Source organism: Oryzias latipes, chromosome 16 (assembly GCF_002234675.1).
Source record: "Oryzias latipes chromosome 16, ASM223467v1".
NCBI classification, from domain to species: Eukaryota; Metazoa; Chordata; class Actinopteri; order Beloniformes; family Adrianichthyidae; genus Oryzias; species Oryzias latipes.
The window spans coordinates 18,739,691-18,761,595 of record NC_019874.2 but is presented as its reverse complement, the minus strand read 5'-3'; the positions used below and the strand labels follow the sequence as shown (position 1 = coordinate 18,761,595).

General features: G+C 40.7%; 2 protein-coding genes and 1 non-coding gene across 3 annotated transcripts; 2 read left to right on the top strand and 1 right to left on the bottom strand.

Moving 5' to 3' along the window:
* Nucleotides 1-932: 932 nt before the first annotated feature.
* On the bottom strand, nucleotides 933-6,760 carry rab13 (RAB13, member RAS oncogene family). Its single transcript, XM_004077906.4, has 8 exons — nucleotides 6,222-6,760; nucleotides 5,633-5,693; nucleotides 5,398-5,458; nucleotides 5,246-5,323; nucleotides 3,092-3,181; nucleotides 2,751-2,816; nucleotides 2,557-2,607; nucleotides 933-1,841 (listed from the first exon to the last, which is right to left on the bottom strand). Exons 1-8 carry the CDS (start codon nucleotides 6,343-6,345, stop codon nucleotides 1,770-1,772), a joined length of 603 nt encoding a protein of 200 aa, XP_004077954.1. The 5' UTR covers nucleotides 6,346-6,760; the 3' UTR covers nucleotides 933-1,769.
* A 4,119-nt stretch (nucleotides 6,761-10,879) lies between these two features.
* Nucleotides 10,880-17,670, top strand: LOC101156845 (40S ribosomal protein S27). Its single transcript, XM_004077907.4, has 4 exons — nucleotides 10,880-10,985; nucleotides 11,538-11,646; nucleotides 11,966-12,076; nucleotides 16,707-17,670. The coding sequence occupies exons 1-4, from the start codon at nucleotides 10,980-10,982 to the stop codon at nucleotides 16,733-16,735; spliced, it is 255 nt and encodes an 84-aa protein (XP_004077955.1). The 5' UTR covers nucleotides 10,880-10,979; the 3' UTR covers nucleotides 16,736-17,670.
* LOC111949019 lies at nucleotides 11,720-11,851 on the top strand. The gene has a single exon (XR_002875041.1). It is a non-coding gene; the product is annotated as a small nucleolar RNA SNORA13 (small nucleolar RNA).
* Nucleotides 17,671-21,905: the final 4,235 nt, after the last annotated feature.

The following is a 21,905-nucleotide window of genomic DNA, read 5'->3' as shown; positions in this document are numbered from 1 at the left end:
AGTTTTTCTGATCTGAGTTCCTGTTGCTTTTGTCTGTGCAATAACAAGAATGTGTTAAAATATTCCATAATTAAAAAAAAAATAAATACAAATTTTGAAAAGGAACATTATGGAAACTTGAGAAGCCGAATGGGACAATGCACTGACAATCTTGACTTCATGATGTTGTTTTGGTACTGTGATGCTTTTTTCTTTCATTCTTTTGGGTCTAATTGAAAAATAATTTTATGTTTAACATGTACAAATGCATGCATAAGAAATTGTAAGATTGGGGATGGAACTTAATAAGATTTTTCGTTAACCCACTCCTTTTAAAAAAAAAAAACGTTATCACCTTCTGTTTATTACGTTTCAACCAATCAAAATATGTATATTTTTAGGCAAATTTTTAATAATGGGCCAAAACAATCAAATTTCCCAGGTATTATTAGGTAAGACATACATTTTTGGCTTCTTTTTTATTAGACTTAAAGTTTTCAAATTCCATACATTTTTGTCAGGAAAGAAAAGAAAGGTACTGGAGGACCAAAGAAAAAAAAGTCACAAAAAACACTCCGTCTCCGTTTGCAGGAGAGGCTTCTGTCATGAGCAGATCTTTAACCAGAGGGGGAATTCTAGATGATCTGAAAACCTGCCTGCGACAGACTGGCGACCTGTTCAGGGCGTGCCCTGCCTTCGCCCATAAGGGGCCGGGATAGGCTCAGGCAGCCCCGTGACCCGAAAGGGAACAAACGGAAGAAGATGAATAAATGAATGAAAAACTGCCTGAGCGCATACACAGACATGTCAGATGTAAGGTGTGGCAGTCTACAGGCACTTTAGATAAAAGGCTATCCCACCAAACGGATTCAGCGGTAGGGACATGTATGCACATCTGCCTCCTGGGCTCTCACATCCTGCCATTCAATCGCTTCACCCATTCTTCTTTCCTCTTTCCACTCAACTTCTCATATTGCACATTCATCTTCTTTGCTTTCCACATTCCTAATCCATTTCTTGTAAGAAAAAAAAAAAAAAAGCTTTGTTTCTTACAAAAAAGTTTGTCTGGATTCCACTCGGGGTAATTGCTCATTTATCAGAACGGAAAGTTTTGTTTTCTTTAAAAAGATTGAACAGAAGATTTGACTTATTACAGTCATTGGCTGCTGCTTAAGTAGATCCTTTTGAAATATCAGACAAAAATCAAATGTGCAATGCCCAATAAGTAGCATTTTATTATATGTGCAAATGTCTCTGAAGCACATGCAAACAAGCCCACAGTCTTCTTTTTTTATTCTGATATACAAATCCTTGATTTTTGGCAATCTCTTTTTATTAAAAAACTTGATCTTAAAGTATTTTTCTTGTTTTAACATCTGAGTTTGAGTTGCCCAAAGCTCAGAGACTGGGGGGTGGGTAACAATTGAATGGATCAAATTTAGTTGTTGTTTGGAAATCTTCCCAAAAAAACACTGGGGGAAATTCACTCCATTTGAAGAAAATGTGGCTTCCAAATGATAAAAGCTAGGGAAAAAAATGAACAAAGAAAACCAAAGAGCTATTCAGGCCTTTTGTAGTATACATCACAGTAGAAATCACAGAGAATACGAAAAGTTTCAGGTTACAGGTACTATTTCAAGGTACAAACTCCACGGGTCTCCTGCAAATCTTGTGGGACAACAAGTTCCAAAACCAGTACAGTACTGAGATTGTTCGTCCACTAGATGGAGACAGAAACCCTGCTGCATTTTGTTCAAAAATAGCACTACATTTTGTCCTGTCTGTTTCGTCTATAGTAGGACACACTTTGAGGACTTTTGCTGTGTGTTGCTGGTGATTTTCACTTCTCGGCCAGTAGGGCCCTGTAGAACATGGATAGACAGAAAAAAAGACAAAAGTTAAGATTTACAGATTTACAATCCTCTTTTCTTTAAGACTCACTCGGCTAAAAATGGTGATATTAGTCACTTTAACATGTTCTTGTGGCATTTTTCTAACAATGGCAATCTTATATAACGGAAATTAAGCTTCAAATTGCATTTCTGTTAATCTGTTTTTATTAAAGTCATTGTGAACCAGGAGCAGATGAAAAAATGCAGTTGGAAAAAAGCATGTAGCTGTGACAAGCAAGCTGCTACGCCAAGCAACAAGCTCCCTGCACCGCTCCATTCTGATGCATACTTGCAGACAAATAGATCTATGTACACCTTAGTTTTCCTCGTCTTTACTGTTATCTGGCTCAAAACTGTACAGCAGGACAGCTCAGATATTGCTCGCCATATTTGTTACGACTGTAATTTTAGATTGGTGTTGTGAAGGGTTGTAAGTTAGCGGGAGAGCAAGTAAACAGATGGGTGACGGTGACGGGAAGTGGGGGTGGGCTTACTCCGGTACAACAGTTTTTCCCTCAACTCAGAGGTGAATTTCTAATTAACTATTCCTGCTCTGCAGATACTATGTCCAAGAAAACAGGAACGACCACTTGGAACGCTTTAAAATCAAGAGATTATCGGAGCGGGTCTTTAAAGTGACAAATGCATTGCTTAACTACACAGAACATGCTTTCTTCTGACTCACCGACTTCTTGGTGGATTTCTGCAATATGTCTCGTGCTAAAGCCTGAAATGACTGCAAGACAAATGGAAGGAGAGAAGATGAGAGTTGAAGTTCTCTTTGTGTAGAAAATTTGGACAGTTCACATTCAATCAATCATTCACAGAGCAGACTCCACAGGAACATGAAGTCGTTCGTCAGTGTTTGTCATGGCTCACCTCCTCCACATTAATGCTCGACTTTGCACTGGTCTCGAAGAATCTGATGGCGTGCTCTTTTGCCAGCTGTCAACAGAAGGAAAGCTTGTCACACAGGGTCAGGATGAGGGTAAACAACATTTCCCGCAGCTAATCTTAAACAAATACAAAACCAGTGGAACAACAAACCTCCTCGTCCATCCTGCAAAAAATGAATCCCTCAACACAATCGTGTGTTTTCCTTACAATAATTTTGTCAGACAATTTCCTGAATGATGAGTGCTGTTGCGACGTCTTCATCGTATCTAAATTAAATTTTTACAAGTCTGACATTCAGCTGACTTTTGTAAGAATCCCTTTACCGTTTCTCCTGTCTCTTTGGAAACTTTCCTCTTTGCCTCAACGTCACACTTATTACCCAGCAGCATCCGAGTGACTCCAGCTGATGCATTCTGGGAAAGAGAGGATCCAGTTAACTGACACACAGATTGTAAACATTTGTCTTCGACTGGAGCAAAAGATCTGGTTCAAAACGTCAGAAATGCTTTAGCAGTGATGGCCATTAATTCTGAAAACTCTGAACAATGTTTATTTTATGCTAAGTTGACTCTACTTGGAAGATAAAGACGCGAGCTGGCTGGCCTATCTCCGATCAGCAGCAACTACTGAGACGCAAAACCACATTAAACAGCAGCAAACAACCTGATAGAGCGTGCCAAAAACTCAGTCAGCTTGTAAACATCCCTGTTGGAGTGACAGTCTTCTCTCTGGGAGGGATGTTGCTCAACCAGGTTTTTTGTTTTTACAGAACCCCTAGAAAATGCATTCGCTCATAAATTATAGAAAGTCCACAGAAACGCCTGTAACTGCAAAGGGGAGAAATAAAAAAAAAAAGGGTGTGTTAGCTAATCCTGCAAGAGAACAGATAGGCAAGTTTTTTCTAAAACAAATCTCTACTTGGAAACGTACTGGGTGTGGTAAGAAATACAAGCCTGAATATGAGTGGTAAAGCAGCAAATTACATTAAATATAAAGGTAACACATCGAAACAGTCTATTCATCCATTTTATACAATTAATTTCTAAAAACAAATGGGAAATCAAATTGTAAAAATTACCAGAGTCTGTGTATTATTATTATCTTTTATCTTGATTTTAACATTAGTTCTAATGATTAGTTTCTAATGATTATTAGCATCAGAACTAATATTAAAGATATTAGGAAAGTTAAGATTAAAGTTGCATTTCTGAGTACCGGTATTTCTTTATTCAAATCATTGTGAGTCAGGTGCAGACGGAAAAAGGCTGCATGAAAAAGCTTATGGTTGTGACGTAGAAGCCACAATCAGCAGGCCACAAGCTCCCTGCTCCCCTCTATTCTGATGCATCCACTTATAGACGACTAGATCCATGCACGCCTTTGTTATCCTCGTCTGAGCTGGTATCTGGCTAAAAACTGGGTAGCACCGCTATCGCTCGCCATTTTTTTTGCACTGCTGGGTTATGTTGGAGGTGTAAGGGGCTGTAAGCTAGTGGGAGAGAGTGTAAACAGAGAGATGATGGGAAGTCCGTGCCCACAACTCAGAGGCGTATTTTTGATGAACTCATGAATATCTGCGAGAACTGTGTGCTAGAAAATGACAGTTTTTTATGTTTTATTATTTTGGCTAAAAACAGCCTAATGACAATTCAAAGACCACTAGAAATGCTTTGAAAATGGATCAAAAGATGATCGGAGTGGGTCTTCACAAACTAAAAAACTAAACTAAAAAAAAAAGAATAAAATATTTAAAAAGTGTTGTCATGACATCGAGATCTCCTCTGTCTTATAACATATTAGGTGAATTATAATTTGCAGGCATTAAATTGAAAGGATCTTTTATAGGTTAAAATTCCTTTTAGTGGTTTTCTGTTTAATGTTGCATATCAAAATTATAAATTCTTTCAAAAATAATGGTATTTCTTTGTTTTTTTAAGCTACAAAGAATAATAAAGCCAGCTTTCTTTTCTCAACTGGTCTGGGTGACGAGCAGCTCCTACATAACCACAGCTTTGAAAGGAAGCATTGATAAAGTAAAACCAAAGCGAAAATTCCGAACTAACCCCTGCAGGTGTCTGTGTGTGAAAATCAGCTTTGTGTAGAAGCTGGTATGTGTGCCATGTGTTGTCCCTTGTCCTAACTAAATGCATGTAGGTGCAATAAGCTAAGTTATTAAGACGCCCCTGTTCATGTCTCAGTGGATTTTCTTACTTACATTTATAAAGGCAAAATGTAGGATTTGATATGTTAACATGGAACATGGAAAAAAATATTTTGTGATTCAAATAAAGACAATTACAAGAAAATGACTGTTTTTGCTTTTGTTCAGAAAGAATAAATGACTAAACTCCCAACTTTTAGTGCAAATTAAGAAAATTATTGTATTATCAAGTGAAAAAAGGAGGATTATTTGCTTCAATTGTGAACGGAAAAACAAACAAACATGGGTGCTATATAATTGAACCAAAGAGCCTCACTTCTCTGATGCTCTTCATCCAGTTCTGGATATTTTCAAAGGACTTCTCATCTGTGATGTCATAAACAAGGATGATCCCCTGATGTGGAGACATCAGAAAGTTAGTGAAGAGTTGACATTTTGGAAGAGCACTGCATACTGCAGATGTCCTACCATGGCTCCTCTGTAGTAAGCAGTAGTGATGGTTTTGAACCGTTCTTGCCCTGCCGTGTCCCTGCATAAACACAAAAGTTTGTATATGCATAAAAACACACATTCTTTTCAGCCTGATGTCACAATAAGGCCTTTATTTAAATCTGTAGCAGGCGGAGGGAGGTTCCTCTTTGCTCTTCGGGAAATACATAAAAGATCTACTTCACCAAATCCCCAAACGGCTGCTGTTTCTTACCACACTTGTAGCTTCACTTTCTTTCCATCCACTTCAATGGTTTTCACTTTAAAGTCAATGCCTGGGAGATAACAGGATGACAGGAAAGGGCAGAGGAAGGAGAAAAAAATGAGCTGGTGATAAGAACTAAAAAAACAACACAAAACATGAGGGGCACAATGCAGGATATGTGGGTCAGGCTGAGGCCTTTTGTCATTTGCAGCAAAGGGACAGGCATGCTTTTATTCAGCTGACAGGACAGGCACACTGACAGACAGGTAGACAGACAGACAGACAGACAGATAGACAGACAGGGGAGGAGTGCGCATACCAGAAAGCCAACCATTCCTCTGGGAACGCAGAGATGGTAAAACAGATAGGAATGAGGGTGGGTGGACCTTCAGCAGAAGAGGAAGGGATCCCAGAGAAAGATGGAGGAAAAGCTCAAAAAAAAAAAAAAAAGACAGGACGTTTGAGGAGAAAAGAGAGGGTGGAAAAAAAGGAGGCCAGTTGAGGCACGAATGAGAAACCTGTTTACAAAGAACCGTGCGTCAGAAGGAGTTTTGGACCTGGAAAAGCTCGAAAAGGCTGTGGTTAAAACCTGACGTACCAATGGTGGATATGTATGTAGTGTTGTAATTGTCTTCAGCAAAACGAATGATCAGACACGTTTTGCCCACTCCGCTGTCCCCGATGAGCAACAGTTTAAAGAGGAAATCGTACTTTTTCGCCATAGTTGGTGTCGTTTTTTTGCGCTTCAGGGATGACCTTCACTCCAGCATTCCTCTCATTGACAGATACAACTTTAAATCTCGTCCTTCACACTTTATTTTGAAGCTTTTAGCAGATTGGCCCGTCCTTCTTTTCCTCCTTCAGAGTTTCCACCGGTAAATTCCGATCACCGTCAGCCTCGGTTCTGTTTGGACTGCGCTGACAAACTCCATCCAAAAGTAGAACCGTTGGACGTATCGGGTCAAACTCCTGCTCTCCGCCAGATAAGCCGAATGTTTATGCTGCTGTCCTCCGGCTATCAATATCTATCCAGTTATAAAACATACCGACGTGGCCGCTGCGTTTGTCAGCCTATGAAGAAAGTTGTGGTCGGCCAGAAGCCCACACCGGAGTGTGGGAGTGATTCATGGGAGTCGACGGCTCAGACATGCAGCTGCGCCACACAGACGCTAGATGGCGACATTGGACAGGATTTGAGCTTTTTGTGCAGTTCTTTCTTCAAAATGTCATTGGCTATGTATGAATTCCCTCCTTACTTCTTAACTACTAAAAAACGATAGACTGTAGTGCGGAACTATAAAGTACCGTGAATTTTAAACGCAATTCGAACACCATGCATGCTCAGTACTTTAAAACAAAAGACTTATTTCTGCACAACTGCTTCACTGGTTCAATGCAGACTCGTGGGTCAAATGTCACTTCACTAGTAAACATGTTTGCTAAACACAGGGCAGCTAGTTGCTTAGAGCATAATTTTGCAGTGACATGTTATCTAGTTTGCTTTTTTCTTTTGGCTGAACAAGTTCGCATGTAAAGCTCTAAATGCTTCAGCCAGCAAACAAAAAACATGTTTCAAATAACTAGTAAACTAGTAAGATCTTTGGGTCTCACTAGTTAGGGTTAGGGCCAGTAAAAAATGAGTATCTTTGTAAAAGCTCTTCTGTACATTTCCACACATGATGATAAACTAAAAATTGTAATCTGATAAAGGAATCTGCAGATTGTCCTTGTCAAATTGCAAAAACATAAAAAAGCATAAAAATTAGTTTTTTTTCTAAAAAATAGTAGTGATGGAGATTCGTTTATTTGTATTTTGCATGTTTTAAACTTTGCATTATCTAGAATTTCATGAATATAGTACTTTAAAAGTTAATTCAATTCAATTCAATTTTATTTATGTAGCCCTATATCACAATTATAGTCGACTCAATTGACTTCGTACCAGAAATTGTACAGTAAACATAAAAACATAAGGATCATGAATACATAGAATTCAATGAGTACCTTCAATAGGTACCTGCTCACCAGCCACGGGATAAAAGACTTTCTCATCAACCAGCCACAACAAGTCAGACTTTGTCTCCTCTTCTCCTCCACTATCTTACTCAGTACCGGCTCTCCCCAGATTTGGGTTCTCAGCTCCCTTCTGTTATCCCTATACACATTTACCTGCACTGCTTCCCACACCTCCAATGCAATTTTCAAATTTACAGATGACACCACTGTCTTGGGCCTAATCTCAAAGGGTGATGAGACATTCCATGTTCCAAAAATCAGATTCATTAACTAGAGTTTGGGCTGTCTTGATACATCTGCCTTTGACCATTGTCCAGACCACATTGCACCTGCCCTTTTTGAGCTATTTATGGTGGGTCCACAAATTAATGACCACACCATCTCTTTGATGTGGCCCAACCGAGGCCCTACTGAGGAGACCCACCCATAGGCCAGGTTCCAGGTTTGGGCCCCAGGGGTACCAGTTTGGGCGACATAATTGAATCTTGGTGTTGCTGACTCTTAAAGGGGGTTCTGAACCGCTCTTAGTCTGGCGTGTCACCTAGGACCTGTCTGCCATGGGACCTCACCACAAGGATTTACCCAGACAAATCCTAGCACAGGTCCTAGGATCACTCGGGCATGCAAATCCCTCCTCCACATTAAGGTGGCGATTCACCGAGGGGATTTTTTAAAAATCTTTTTATTCTTTTTTTGTTTCGTTTTTTACTGTTTTCTAGAACTAGAACAAATCAACTACAAAAACTACAAACTATTTGTTCATTCAAATTGTTAGCATTTCTCTTCTAAGCCAAAGAGCAGCAGTTGGAGTATCTTTTGAGGACCATGGCTGGAGAACACTGCTTTTAGTGATAGAAAGATTATAAAACCTCTTTGCATGAAATCCAACCAGTTCTAGACTCGCAGGTAATGCCAAGTTTGATTTCCTTCTGCAATTTGTTACATCCAGTTAGTGTGACTTGATGCTTGTACTGACATCCCTTGTTCACTGGGAGGTGCAGCTGCTCTGTGTTTGGTCTGATGTTCAGAGTTTGAACTCCATGTGTTTGGAATTTAAAGAGGAGTATTTTAGTTTGTAGGATGTGTTTGTAGTTTTGTATAAGGACAATTTCCAAATTTTAAACTACTTTTTATAAGTTCAGGTTGTGTCGGATTTGTATAGCATGCTTTAATTAAAAAAGTGTCTAACATTTTTGGGTGATACTCATTGTGATTTAAAAATGACTTTAAAGCCTCTTTTTAAGATGATTGTTTGCCACTCAAAAGTTCCATCCATCCATCCATCATCCATCCATCCACTTATCCATTTTCTGAACCGGCTGAATCCCTTTGGGGTTATTGGAGCTTATCCCTGCTACTGCAAGACAAAGGTGACATACACCCTGAAGAGGTTAACAGTGTGCTGCAAGGCAACAGAACGACACCTAAGTGACAGTCTAGAGATTTCAGTCAACCTACGATGCATGTTTTTGGATCGTGGGAGGAAACTGGAGTTCCCGGAGAAAACCCATACATGCACAATTCTATGAGTTTATGCTCTTTATGATTTATATTTATTACACAATTACAGGTATGAAGCCCACTAAGATGATTATTGTTGTAAATATTGGGCTTTATAAATAAAATTGAATTGAACTGAATTGAAATGCACAAGGAGAACACACATATTCAAAGTAAAAATCATGAAAGTTGAGCAAAACCCCTTCGCAAATGTGGCTGAACTGTTAAACGTTGTTGAAAGATATTTTGGTAGTTGCTGATCAGATGCGTCACTTTCTTGGTGTGGAATGCTGCACACGTACTCTAAGTCTAGATTCTCAATCTGCCCTGAAGCTGCCCAGTGTGACAAAACTCCTAAGGAGAATCAGACATACTGCTGTATTTTTACTGCAGATAAATATGCCAAACACCAGATGGTAGAGAACCAGAAGCTGCTCAATATACCAAGTCACAAATTAAACACTGACCACAACACTCAGAGGAACAGTCTATGAAATGGTCAGTATGTTTTTTTGAACAGCAGCCTGTGATCTGAGCCACTCTACTGTCGAGTCAGACATTTATGACTCTCAGTGCAGAAGACGTCTCAATGCAGAAGATTTGATGAAGCTCTGGGTTGAGTTCTCTGTGTTATAAAGGTATTATATGAAAAAAAAACTGTATTGTTGCTTTTATTGATTTTTTTTTACAAATCAGAAACAACTTTTACAAATCAATAGTGAGGATATCCTCGAAGTATTTCTTCCACCCCCCAACAGTGTCCCCAGTGTTGCAGTCAACATCTGCACTGAAAACAGTGCCCGGAGAAAATAGTGCTTGCTTTCACCTCCTGAAGCACCAAATGGTTTTCCTGTATTTCTTTGAGGCCTCACGGAAACTCGTACCGGGCAGTTTTTACTTCCACAACCGACCGGGCCGCAGTTCATTGAGATTGCCGGTGCCTGTCAGCTTTCTCTGGAGTCCCAAAAGCCAGCCAGGCTTGGTAGGACTCCTTCAGTTTGACAGAAATGTCCATACAGACATGTAGTGGCCATCTACTTGTCTATTTCTTTTTAAACCTTTTTCCTATTGGCCCTCACATGCTGAATTTTTTTTAGAGGAAAACGCTTTATTATCAGTTCAACTACAATAACTGAATAAATATTTGATTAATTTTCCTTGAACTTAACAAATAATATCTATCAATATAGATATATTACAGTAAGTGGGATTAATACTTTAAATAAATAAATGTGACCGCAGATAAAGATACTTATCAAATAATGTTAATTCCAGCTGGTCTTAAGAAATATTAAGACGTAAAGGTGTCATTGCAATTTTCAGAAAAAAGGGCTAATTTTCCTAAATTTTTTCACCTTCACCACAAGAATAATCTTCCTTAATCGCAGTTGAAACCCAAAGTTAATTTCTTAGACATACAGGGGTACACTTTCCTTTAGGTCCGTGGGGTCTCCTGCAGATAAGAATGATCAATCTTTCTTGTACAGCTTGCATTTGTTATATGAGAAAGTTTCATTCATTTTTTTCCAGCATAAAAGATAACCAAACTGTCAAATTTAAACTTTTTTTTTTGGCTGTGGAAAAAGATGATAGTTTACTCTAAAAAAAAAAAAACAATTTTCTCTGGTTTTCTTTGTATTTAATATAAATAAAAAAGAAACCCATGCCACACTATTTCATTTTATGAACGCATTGTATTTAATTTTATTCCGGGTCATTCTTGCATATCACTTTAAATTATGGAGAGGAAAAAAAAAGTCCCTACTTCCTGTCGACGAGCAGGCAGTTTCCGGCACGTGACTGAGGGTTTTTTCTTTTCGGAGAGACTTTGCACGCAGACATGCCCGTAAGTAAACGCCATACGATTGCAGTAGTTATCAGTTCCTAAAAAGTTTTATTTTGTCAAGCTATCACAATAACACGATGTTTGTCCGTGATTAGTTCGTGTAGGGATTAAGCCTGTTTACTGATTTCAATGTAAATATTGGAAAACTCAAACGAGCCAATATGGCGAAACACGTGGAGGCGAGAACAGCGCACGCGGCAGTTGGTTAGTAGAAAAACACGACGGAAATGTATTTTTTGACAACCGAAATCCGTACCTTTTGTAATAAATCTCTTTTGCTATAATTTATGAAAGTCGAATTGTACAAATAAACAAATAAGCTGTTTTGACTTTTATTTCAACCTAATATTGATTTCCAGCACCGTTTTCGACGAGTGGGGGCAGGCCGGGGCTGCGTAATCACCACGTTTTCCTCTAAATGTTTACATTTCCGACATAAAATAAAAATCAAAACTACAGGCTTTAGGTTGCCTAAATTGCAGCTTTTTTACATGAAGACAGTATTATTGTTAAATGTTGTGTGTCCCCCCCCCCCTCTCTTATTTATGTTAGCTCGCAAAAGATTTGTTGCATCCCACTCCGGAGGTGGAAAGGAGGAGACACAAGAAAAAACGTCTTGTTCAGAGTCCTAATTCCTATTTTATGGATGTGAAATGTCCAGGTTAGTTTTATTTCATTTCGATTTTTTTCTGTTGAATTTTTCCATACATTTGCATTGCTACTCAAACTGTTTTTGCCTTTATGTGTTGCCCATTCATCTCTTCTGTGGTGACTGGGGTGTCAAATAAGGCAAACAGCCACAGCTGTAGTTGTTTGTGAAATGAGATTTTTCAGTTGCTCATCTTAAAACAGCTGCAAGGACACATCAATAATAAGTGTTCATACCTGAGCTGTCCTGCTTTATGAGCTTTCCACCTTCTCCTGGCACATTTTGATCGTTTTTCTTTCTTTCTTTGTGTGTGCTGCCGTTTGTGTTGTAGGTTGTTACAAGATCACCACCGTGTTCAGCCATGCTCAGACTGTGGTTCTGTGTGTCGGGTGCTCTACTGTCCTGTGCCAGCCAACAGGAGGGAAGGCTCGTTTGACAGAAGGTACAAAAACATTAAATTAAGTAAAACGTGTCTTATCTATTCGGACACAGAAACGGCCACAGAATGTTGTATTACCCTGTTGGTCTGTTACTCCTGTTGAGTTAGGCCGCAAATATAGACATGACTGCTCCATCATAAACTAAGAGAAGGTTTGGGAAAATAAAAACCTAAACTTTGTGTAGACAAGACACAAAGAATCTCAAATATTTGTATGCATGTTCTGTATTGTTAGTATAAGGGAGCTTAAAATGATAAAAGCATAATATTGTCTTTTTAAATCTTTCCTCAGAAAAAAGTGATTTTCTGTTTTGTTAATCTGTCTTTTTTTAAAGATCACATCCTTTGTCTTAGGTTATATATTTTAAATTGCATTCAGTGTGAGCACAAACACACAAACCCTGAATGTTGGTACTCTGCAGACAAAAGGATATTCTTGTAGTTGATGCTGTCTGCATGAAAAACTCAATTCATTGATGTTTTAGTGTTTTACCTCCAACAACCCGCTCTTATTTCTGATACAAAGAATAAAAGGCATTGTCAAAACGCCCACAAAACTGTCTGGATTTAAGTTTCTTGTTTGTTTGTGTTCAATGACTCTTTTTCTAACAATGTGTCATTTAAGCTCCCTTTAAACATCAAGTAAAAGCCTTTTTTTTCTTTTTTTATACTGCTTCTGTATAACTTGTGATACGACTGATAAAGCAGACTTAGCTTAAAATTGCATCTTCAGCGTGGAAGATGGTTGTGAATTCTGTTCTGTCTTCCTGGGTTGCTTTAAGTGTTGCCCACGAGGCCTGACCAGAGCTCTTCTAGGGCCGGCGTCTGGGGGTGGGGGCCTGGGCTTGCTCCGGGGGGGGGCGACGCTTTCTGGCTCCTCTCTCTCTGTGTGGGGTGGGTGGTGCCGGGCCTGGGGTGTCGGCGCCTCCGGGGGTGGGCCCCTGGGCTGGGTGGCCCTGGCCCCTTTGCTGGGGGTGGGCTGGGGGACGGCTGTTTGACCACCGGGGGACAGTCTACCAGCTGTCCCCAACTTACCCCCTTCCTTATATAACCTCATATTAGGGTGAGGGGGTGGGGGGTTTAGCCTGCGATGCGCCTTGGGGGGGGGCTACTTGGGAGTGGCCCCCCTCCTATGGTTGCCGTATGGAGTGGGCCCCCCCTCTTTCGGTTTTATTTGCACCTTAGACACGTAGGGTCCTTGGTAGGGGGGGTGCTTGGACATCACTGCAAGCAAGCAGCAGATGTCCTCCTGGCACCCTACCCGCCAATTTTAACCGCACCTTAGACATTTAGGGCCCCTTGGTGTGGAGGGTGAGGGGACATCACTGTGAGTAATCAGGAGATGTCCCCTTAGTGCCCTACTCGCCAATTTTAACTGCACCCCCCTTAGTACACACACCCCTCCCCCTTCAATATATACATTCAAACATAAACACACACACATGCACACAAACACCCTCTCAAACACCCATACACGCACACACATTTTACAAGGAAGGTGGGACCTGGGTCCATCTGTCCCCTACCCCGTCCCTGGTGGGGGGTGCGGGCCTCTTGGCGATGGCGGCCGTGTCCCTTGGGTGCCGGCTCCCTGGGCCCGGCGGTGCTCTCTCCGCGCGGTGGGGGGGTTCATATTACACCTGAGCCGGGGGTGTTCGTGTCCCTGGGGGGTGGGTCCTGGTCCTTGCCCCTGGGCGCTGGGCCCCGCCAAACTTCCAACATGGCCGAGCCTGGTCGGGCCATATTTATAACATCCCTTATGGGCCGCCCTTTTTTCCCCGGGGTTCCCCCCTCCTGGGCGGGGGCGGCGGGCCCCTGCCTTGCTCCTACCTGGACCAACCGTGGGCCGGGTGGGTGGCTGCCTGGAGTGCGGAGCGGGTCTCCCTTGGGGGGTCCTGGCTCGTACCTGGGGTTGGGGCGGGGGGATGCCCGGAACTCCTGGGTGGTGGTGGGGTGCTCGTCTGGGGCTGTGGGCGTCCCTCTCCGGTGGGGCCCTGCGTTGGGCTCTTCCGGCGCGGCGGGGGGCTGCTTTCCTGGCTGGGCTGGGGCGGCGCTCTCTTTCCCTCTGCGCCTCCCTGCTCTCTGGCTCTGGGGGCCTCGCGGCGGTCCTGCTGGCCCTGGCCTGGGTGGCGGTCTTGGTCGCCCGGGGGGCGGTTGTTCCCTGCCTGTTCCCGTGTGGCGCTGGGGGAATTCCGGCTGCCGCTGCTGCTGCGGCGGGGGTATGGGTGTGGGGGTGGCTGGGCGCTCCTCCTCCTTCTTTTCACATTCCACCATCCATTTTAGAAGAACATAAACACTCACCTGAGCACAGGTGTTAGCTCACCTTTGCACTAATAGTTTGCATGATTGAATGAATGAAAAATTTCACACTAGTTGGTTTAAAGGCATAGGTATGCGTTCGTGAACACTATCTGTTTTGTGTGCATGTTGACATGTGGACATTTCTGCGGCTAGCAGGTGTGTTGATAATATTTGAGTGTGTGTGAACAGGCCCCGCCCTTTTTGTACTACATTTGAACCGTACCGTAACGATAAACAACCAGTAAACCTGTCTGCTCTATGCTGCTTCATGGTCTTACCCCCCTTCCCCTCCTATTATCACCCTCCTACCCCCCCCTCTCTCTAACGTCCCTCTCTCTTGTTCCCCTCTTTCCTTTTCCGTCCGGTCCAACACCAAAGATTTTCAAACATGATTGAAATTAATAAAGTTTGGCCTCAATTACAAAAGGGGTTTATTCAGACATACCTTTGGTTTGTCTGAAGATGAATAACCCCTCTTGTTAGAATAAAATATGTCCAACACAAGAGGCCCTCAGCTCTCATCTGTTTGCCTAGCTGTTGGACAGGACAAGTTGAAAAAAAAAAAAAAAAAAAAAAAAAAAAAAAAAAAAAAAAAAAAAAAAAAAAAAAAAAAAAAAAAAAAAAAAGTGTTGCCCACGGACACTTTTAGTTTAACATGAATGTGCAGCTGGCTTCGTGTTACAGAGTAAACAGAGAATAAGTACAGCCTCCGACAGAAACCTCAGTACTTCACCTGAGGCGGATGCTTCTGCCACTGGGTGTCCTGACGGCTTGTCTGCATGTGGAGGCAGGCAGCACAGCTCGTGGCGACTCCTCCACATGTGCCTTTGTGTTGCCCTTTCATGCTTTTTCTTCATGAACAGGGTGTCTATTAAGGCATAACAGTGACTCCTGCAGTTGTGATAGAAATGAACCTTCATTGATCTGTTTCTGCACAAACGGACTGCAAGCACAAATTTGTTATTTGTTGTACGCACCTTTAAAAAAGAAATGGCAGCTTCAGGTATGCATTAAGTCAGCACAATAACTACTTCAATCAGATTGCACTGAAGAACTGAGTTTACTGTTTTATGGCCGTGGATAGTTTAAATTTAATGTCAAGGTCCGTTTTTGCTGTCCCACCCACTCCATTCTGTGTTCTGCTGCCGTGGTAACCAATCCCTTTTCAGTTCAGTGAGCCGAGTTACTATGGGTGCACTAAACCCACACGAGCTTCATTGAGCTTTTGTAAAGATAGATGTGAAGTTTAGTGTCTCTGTTATCTATCATATCAGTTTATAATGCAGCTCTGACGCACAGACTGTAGCTTATTGCCTGCAAATGAGAGGGATGGTAGTTGGTCAACGTTCAGATTCAATAAAAAGTTGCCATCAAAATGTAATTACTGTAGTTGTCCATTATTTCAGCTTGCCAAGGCCCTTTTATTAATGGTTTATTCCAATGACTGTGTAGTTAAGGTATCAACATTTGTGTTTCCTGTGTTGACTGCTTTGTGAAGGTGGGGGTTTAACATCCACAGAGATGAAAAACTGGTTTTAAATGACCCCAAAACAAACCAGTTGGTCTCACCATAGTTTGTTTACTTTCAGTATGTCTGTGGTTGTAGTCAGCCATATAACAACACCAGAAACTGCATCACTTACTGTATTTATAACATGGATAAGAGGGCACAATTCCAGTCACCACCTCTAACAGTCATATCCAGAGCTGATAAAGTTACAGATACGGACAGAGTGTCAAACATTAGCTCTTCCTATGAACCATAACTGTCCACTCAAAGAAAGCTACTGGAAATAGGAGTGTGACCGAAGCTTTTCTACTTTTTTTTTTCTTTCTTTTTTTGGTCAGATTTTACTGCAACGTTTGAAACGCAGCAATTGACCTGGAAGTTCGATCATAAAATGTTTATATAAAAAACGTTTCCCTAAGTTGTAATTTTCTGATAAACAAAATCTAAATTTTTTCTCTGGATTAGTCGGTACACTGTAAAATAGACTTCATTTTATTTAACTTCTCTTAAAGTCTTGTCCATTTGGTTGTTTTGCTAATTGTTTATGTACTGCAAGTTATATCATCATCGCGATATTGGTCACTAATATCGCATGTTTTCTGCATATCGTGCAGCCCTCCTATTAACATATGAAGCATGTTTTTCATGGGGAGAACATGCTAACTGTGCACAGTCGGGATTCTAACCAGGCCTTTTTTTGAGTGCTAACTATAAATCACCAGGCAGTCCACATCTGGTTGTACTGTTCAAAAACAACATAGGGGTTAAAACTAGTAATTTAATTTACTTATTTTTGCTGAAGTGTTTTTTTTTTCCCCTCAGGATGCTCCTTCAGGAGGAAACAGCATTAGATGGAGAGGACTGTGGCTGCACGTGACGTAGAACTCAATGGACATCAGTGACGCCACCAAAGTCGTGATGCAGAAAGATGACTTGGGGAGTGTGTGGGGGGGTGAAGTGTGGGGTATTCATCTGTACAACTTTAAGAGGTTTTCCTGGTCATGTTGATACTCCCACACTTCACATCTTTTAATTATTCTCTTAAATAAATCTGGGGTTCTCCTGATGAAACACTTGCTCATATTTGCTTACAGTTTTTTTCTTTGTAAAACAAAGATTACTGGATCTAATTTGGCTGATAGAAGGCATCAATCACCTTAAAGTGGCTTTGTGATGAAAGATGTATTCAGTTGGCAAAGAGCAGAGCTTTTGTGCTTTACACTCAAGAGTGATTAACATTTGCAGGAAGTTGATGGCCAAAAAAAAAGCTGATCAGCCCGAAAGATGTGCGCAAAATGATCGTTGACACTAAATCATTTGCAAGACAGAAGATGAATGTTGGCTTTTGTTTTAATGTGTATTCTCAATATGAAAAATCTGTATGTTTTTGTTGGATGCCACACCCCTCCAGAGTGCAGCGTAGTCTCAGAAGAGCCGTTGCGTCTCTGCTTGCAGTTCTCGTGGGTGTGACTTCATGATAATCAAGCCCAGTTATGAATATGCCAGTTCCTGCAAACTTCCTGTGGAACTGACGACGTGGGATGGATTCCTGTAAAGCTGCAAAAACAATGTGTTGCTTATGAAAAGGAAAGTGGAGGAATGTGAATAATTGAGGTTGTGTGGCCTGCAGTCAGTCTCTCACACCTTGTGTTTGGGCATGTGGGCCATCTGCACCCTGTGTTTGCCACAGGTGTAAGCAGACTCTTCAGAAGAAGGAATCTAATTTTAACTCTTCTGTCTTTTATCTGAAACACAACTTGAAAAATAAAGTGATTTAAACTGCAAAGTTTTTTTCTGAAGTATTTATTGCTTCATCCTAAATACTGAAATGTAATAAAACACAGTGAAAATTACATCCAGCAAGTGAAATGTTAATATTTTCTTTGGAATATTTTTATGTGATAGTAAACTTTAAACAATATTTCTTGTAATATCAGACTTTTCTTACAGATAACTGTTGTGAAGCTTAGTGTTAGGCTGTGTTGTCTACACACACGTGGCGTTGCAAATTTTTTTTTTTTTAGCACTTAAGCTTCTTTGGTTTAAAGTCCCCCACTGACCATCTTTTGATCGGTTCTGAAAGAGTTTCCAGTCCTTTAATTATGATAATGTAATTTTATAGCCAAAATTTAAAGAACTGTGTTTTTCTTGGACATAATTTCTGCAGAGCAGCATCAGAAATTCCCCTCGGAGTTGCGAGTGGAACTGTTGGCATGAAGTAAGCCCACTCCCATTTCCCATCATCCATGTGTTATGCTCTCGTTGGCTTACATCGCCTCACAATCCTAACCAACAATACTGGTGCAACAAAAATCACGATCAATTTTAGAGCCATACAGCTGCACAGTTTTAATCCAGATAACAGCTCAGACGAGGAAAACAAAGATGTAAATGGATCCATTTGTCTGCAAGTGGATACATCGGCATGAAACGGAGCAGGAAGCTCAAGGCTTTCTGAGGTGGAGTGTTTTTGAAACACGTCTACGTGACATACTTTTGTTTATATATGCACTAATTTTCTTTATGTCCTCGATCATGGGAAAAATGCCTCAATAACATGGTAAAAAAACCAAAAACACAATTTTCATCAGTGGGTTTTTAAAGTTAAAACCCCATTCTACTACTAAATAAATACGCTAGAACATGTTTAACAATCGAATTGCTTTATTCAAGTTATTAATAAACCTGGAGAAATTTCAGGTAGTGGATAACAATCATTTTCCTTTTTTTTTATAACTTGGAGTAAAAAATAGGCTTTTTGTGTCATCCAACAATGGAGTTTAAGACAAATATTAAAAACTACTTTGTTGCACTTTAGCAGAATTACATTCCAGAGGTAAATACACTGAGAGAAGTAACTTTGCAAAGAAAAGCAGCACTTTTTTGACCTAAAATAAAGAGCATAAATATGCTCTTATGAATCTAAATCTTTCTAAGAAGTTCTAGAAGCTTACAGTGCATAGTTGATTAGTAAAGGAGCAAGTCTTTAGGGTTTTCCACGTTGAGGATTTGTTGGGGGATTGCTGCCACAGAAGACGTCCAGCAGGCACAGCTGCATCTCTGGACATCAGCTGGGAGAGAGATGAGAGCGACTCCTGGATGAGCCTCAGATGCAGAGGGCAAAGGGAGCAGCTGGTTACCAACTACACAAACCTACACAAACCTTTTTGTACACCTGCAGGGAAGAGGGGATACTGGAGCAGAACATGAAGTCCTTGCTCATTTTCGGTCAAATGTAAAAGATTTAGTTGTCACAAGGGGGTGCTAAGATGCAGATCAAAAAGGATGGCTTTCAGACTTCTTATTTTAGTTTGGAAAAGAGTCAAACTCTGTTCATTTTCTCAAATAATTTGGGTTTTCTCCCAAATCCTTTTATTTTAAAGATCTTTACATTTTGCTCAACAATTTGACAAGTCAGCACAATGTTAAGTCTCCTATCTTAATATAAATTTGTCTCCCTGTATCACCAAGGGAGGTGTTAGTGGGGATGATTTCCAACTATGCCGTGTATAATAAAGTTGGGACGCTAAATTGTGTGAGTGGGAGGCAGAGGAGCAGATGCTACAAAAGGATTGATCACAAAGAGTAGAAAATCTTTCAAAGACACGGCGTCTGAGTTTAAAGCGCATTGATTGAAGCAGTTTTTCATTCTTTTCCCACCGTTTAATCTGGCAAAATGAGAGCTGCGGAATGAAAACGAAACAAGGCTATCGAAGGAGACAAAGCTACAGCCGAGACTGTGCCAGCAAGACATGTCAAGAATGCACAAGTAACTGTGGAGAAATGTTTTATGCATGGAGCTTAGTTGACAATGTTGCTGCTAAATAGTGCCTTTCGCCTAAAAGAATACTTGCTGAGTGAGTCCTCCAGCACTGTATCAGAAAAAAGAAAAACACTTGTGGGAAAGATGTGTTCTTGTTCTTGCTGGACTTTCTGCTCTGCCCAAGGACAGTCATTACACTTCATTTGTATCTAGTGCATGATTAACTACCTGAGGATGACTGAGCGGGATTTGACTTGACCCTACATGTTTCCATGGCAACAACCTCCAGCAGAGCAGAGCTCCTGTCAGCCTCCCCTGAGAGCCCACAGTGATAAGCTGTGTCCTGTCACATGCACACACAGACACAAGGCGCAGTGGTCAGGACAGATGGCATCTCTGGAAGAAAAGGCAACAACACACAGCAGCCGTGTCAAACTCAATTTTCTTTTCCGTTTCTTTTGTAAAGTTTGTGTACTTAGTTCTGGACCTCTCCACAGCCACAGGTATAGAAAGAAAGATGGTAAAGCTGTATTATATTAATGTGTGTTTAGATCGTAGCTTGTTTGTCTACTTGTCATGCATACCTGCACACAAACACACATCATGAGTGTGTCAGATTTAAGTCGGGTATGAATTATACTAATTACTTAGGAGAAAAGAATCTGACCAACCAACACAGAAAACTTATTCTTACAGCTGAATTTGCATAAAAATACAGAAAACAATTGTTTTAAATGCATGAACCATTGTTAGCTATGAAATCCAATCTTAGTTTGTAGAGTAAATATTCAGAACAGCATTCACCCTTGTGCTATCCTAGGCACTTTAACATGGGAGTGGGGTCATCTAGACCCCGCAAGACAGTGAGCTGAACCTTTTTTCTTCAATGATTTGTGATCTTCACTGGTGTCCATGGATTACATGAAATCTTTCCACCTTTATCCACCTTTGTCATGTTAGGGAGAACACGTCAATGCAAGGATCGGGTAATCTGGACCCCATAGGATAGCACAAGGGTTAAAGATGAAGAGCAATTGATTAAAATGACACTTTTACATAATGATTACATGTTTGTGAGGTTGTGAGGGCTGTAAAAACAGTTTTTTCTTCAATTTTGTAAATATAAACATGATATGAAATTGCTCCATTTGAATGTGTTATGTATAATGAGATGTTTTAGCTTAATTTTAATTACACTCAAAAGCACTGTGTTTTTACACATAATTGTATCTCTATTGATTCACCTACATTACAACCTTCTCAGGCAATTAGATATGTATTTTTTTTATTGGTCAACTCTGCTGAACAGCCTTTTTTTTTTTACTGCAGCTGTGCGAACCGTCACCTTGCACACATGCGCGCACACAGCGCGGATCACTGTGATGGATGCTCCTCCTGAGTGGCCGTGAGCATTAAAAGTCCGGTGTCCTGCTAAAACAATCAGTCATGTCACTTTGCCAGAACCTTAAATTAATCATTCCTGCATCAGTGAGCAGTCCCTGCATTCATTATTCTGTCGGTGCCATGTATGGAGCCTTCACGCCCTAAAGTCTCTGCCAGCAATGTGCGTGAAACAACACTCCGGAACTCTATGAATCACAGTTTTGAGGAGTTGGAGAGGTCGTCCTCTGGTCACATGCTGCTGACTCCAGTTCTGAACTGATTACACGACACACAGAGCCTGTTTACATCATAACGAAAATCTGATGACTGGGAGTAATCAGATAACTGCTATAATCAGATCTGATGTGTTTACCTGCACTTCAGAAATCTGATAACTCAAAAATCCTGGTTTACATCCATTATCAGACTCCTTGTTGACCTCACCTGGTCTCACGTTGTTGAAATGAGCCATATCAACTATCTTAACTCATAAGAGCACATGGTGATCTTAGAAAAACATCAGAAATGTGTTCTTTGGTCCACTTGATTTGTTCTATATCCCACATAATCTAATTTTTAAAGAAAAATGGGTCTTCTTATGGCTTAAAACTGTTCCACAGATCCCTTATCTTTGTTCCCACTTTCTAGGATGTAAAAGAAAGTAGCAAAACATCTATAAATGAAGGAAGAAACCTGTTCATTCATAACTGCTGCAATCAGATAATGGACATCAGATTATTCTGTTTACACAGTCACTTCAAGAATCTGATAACTCACAAAATCAGATATGTTATGTGTGCATGTAGACAGAATCATTGAACAAATTTTGGGGGGTGTTTTTAGCATATTCTTGTTGCATTTTTCCATGGTGAAGG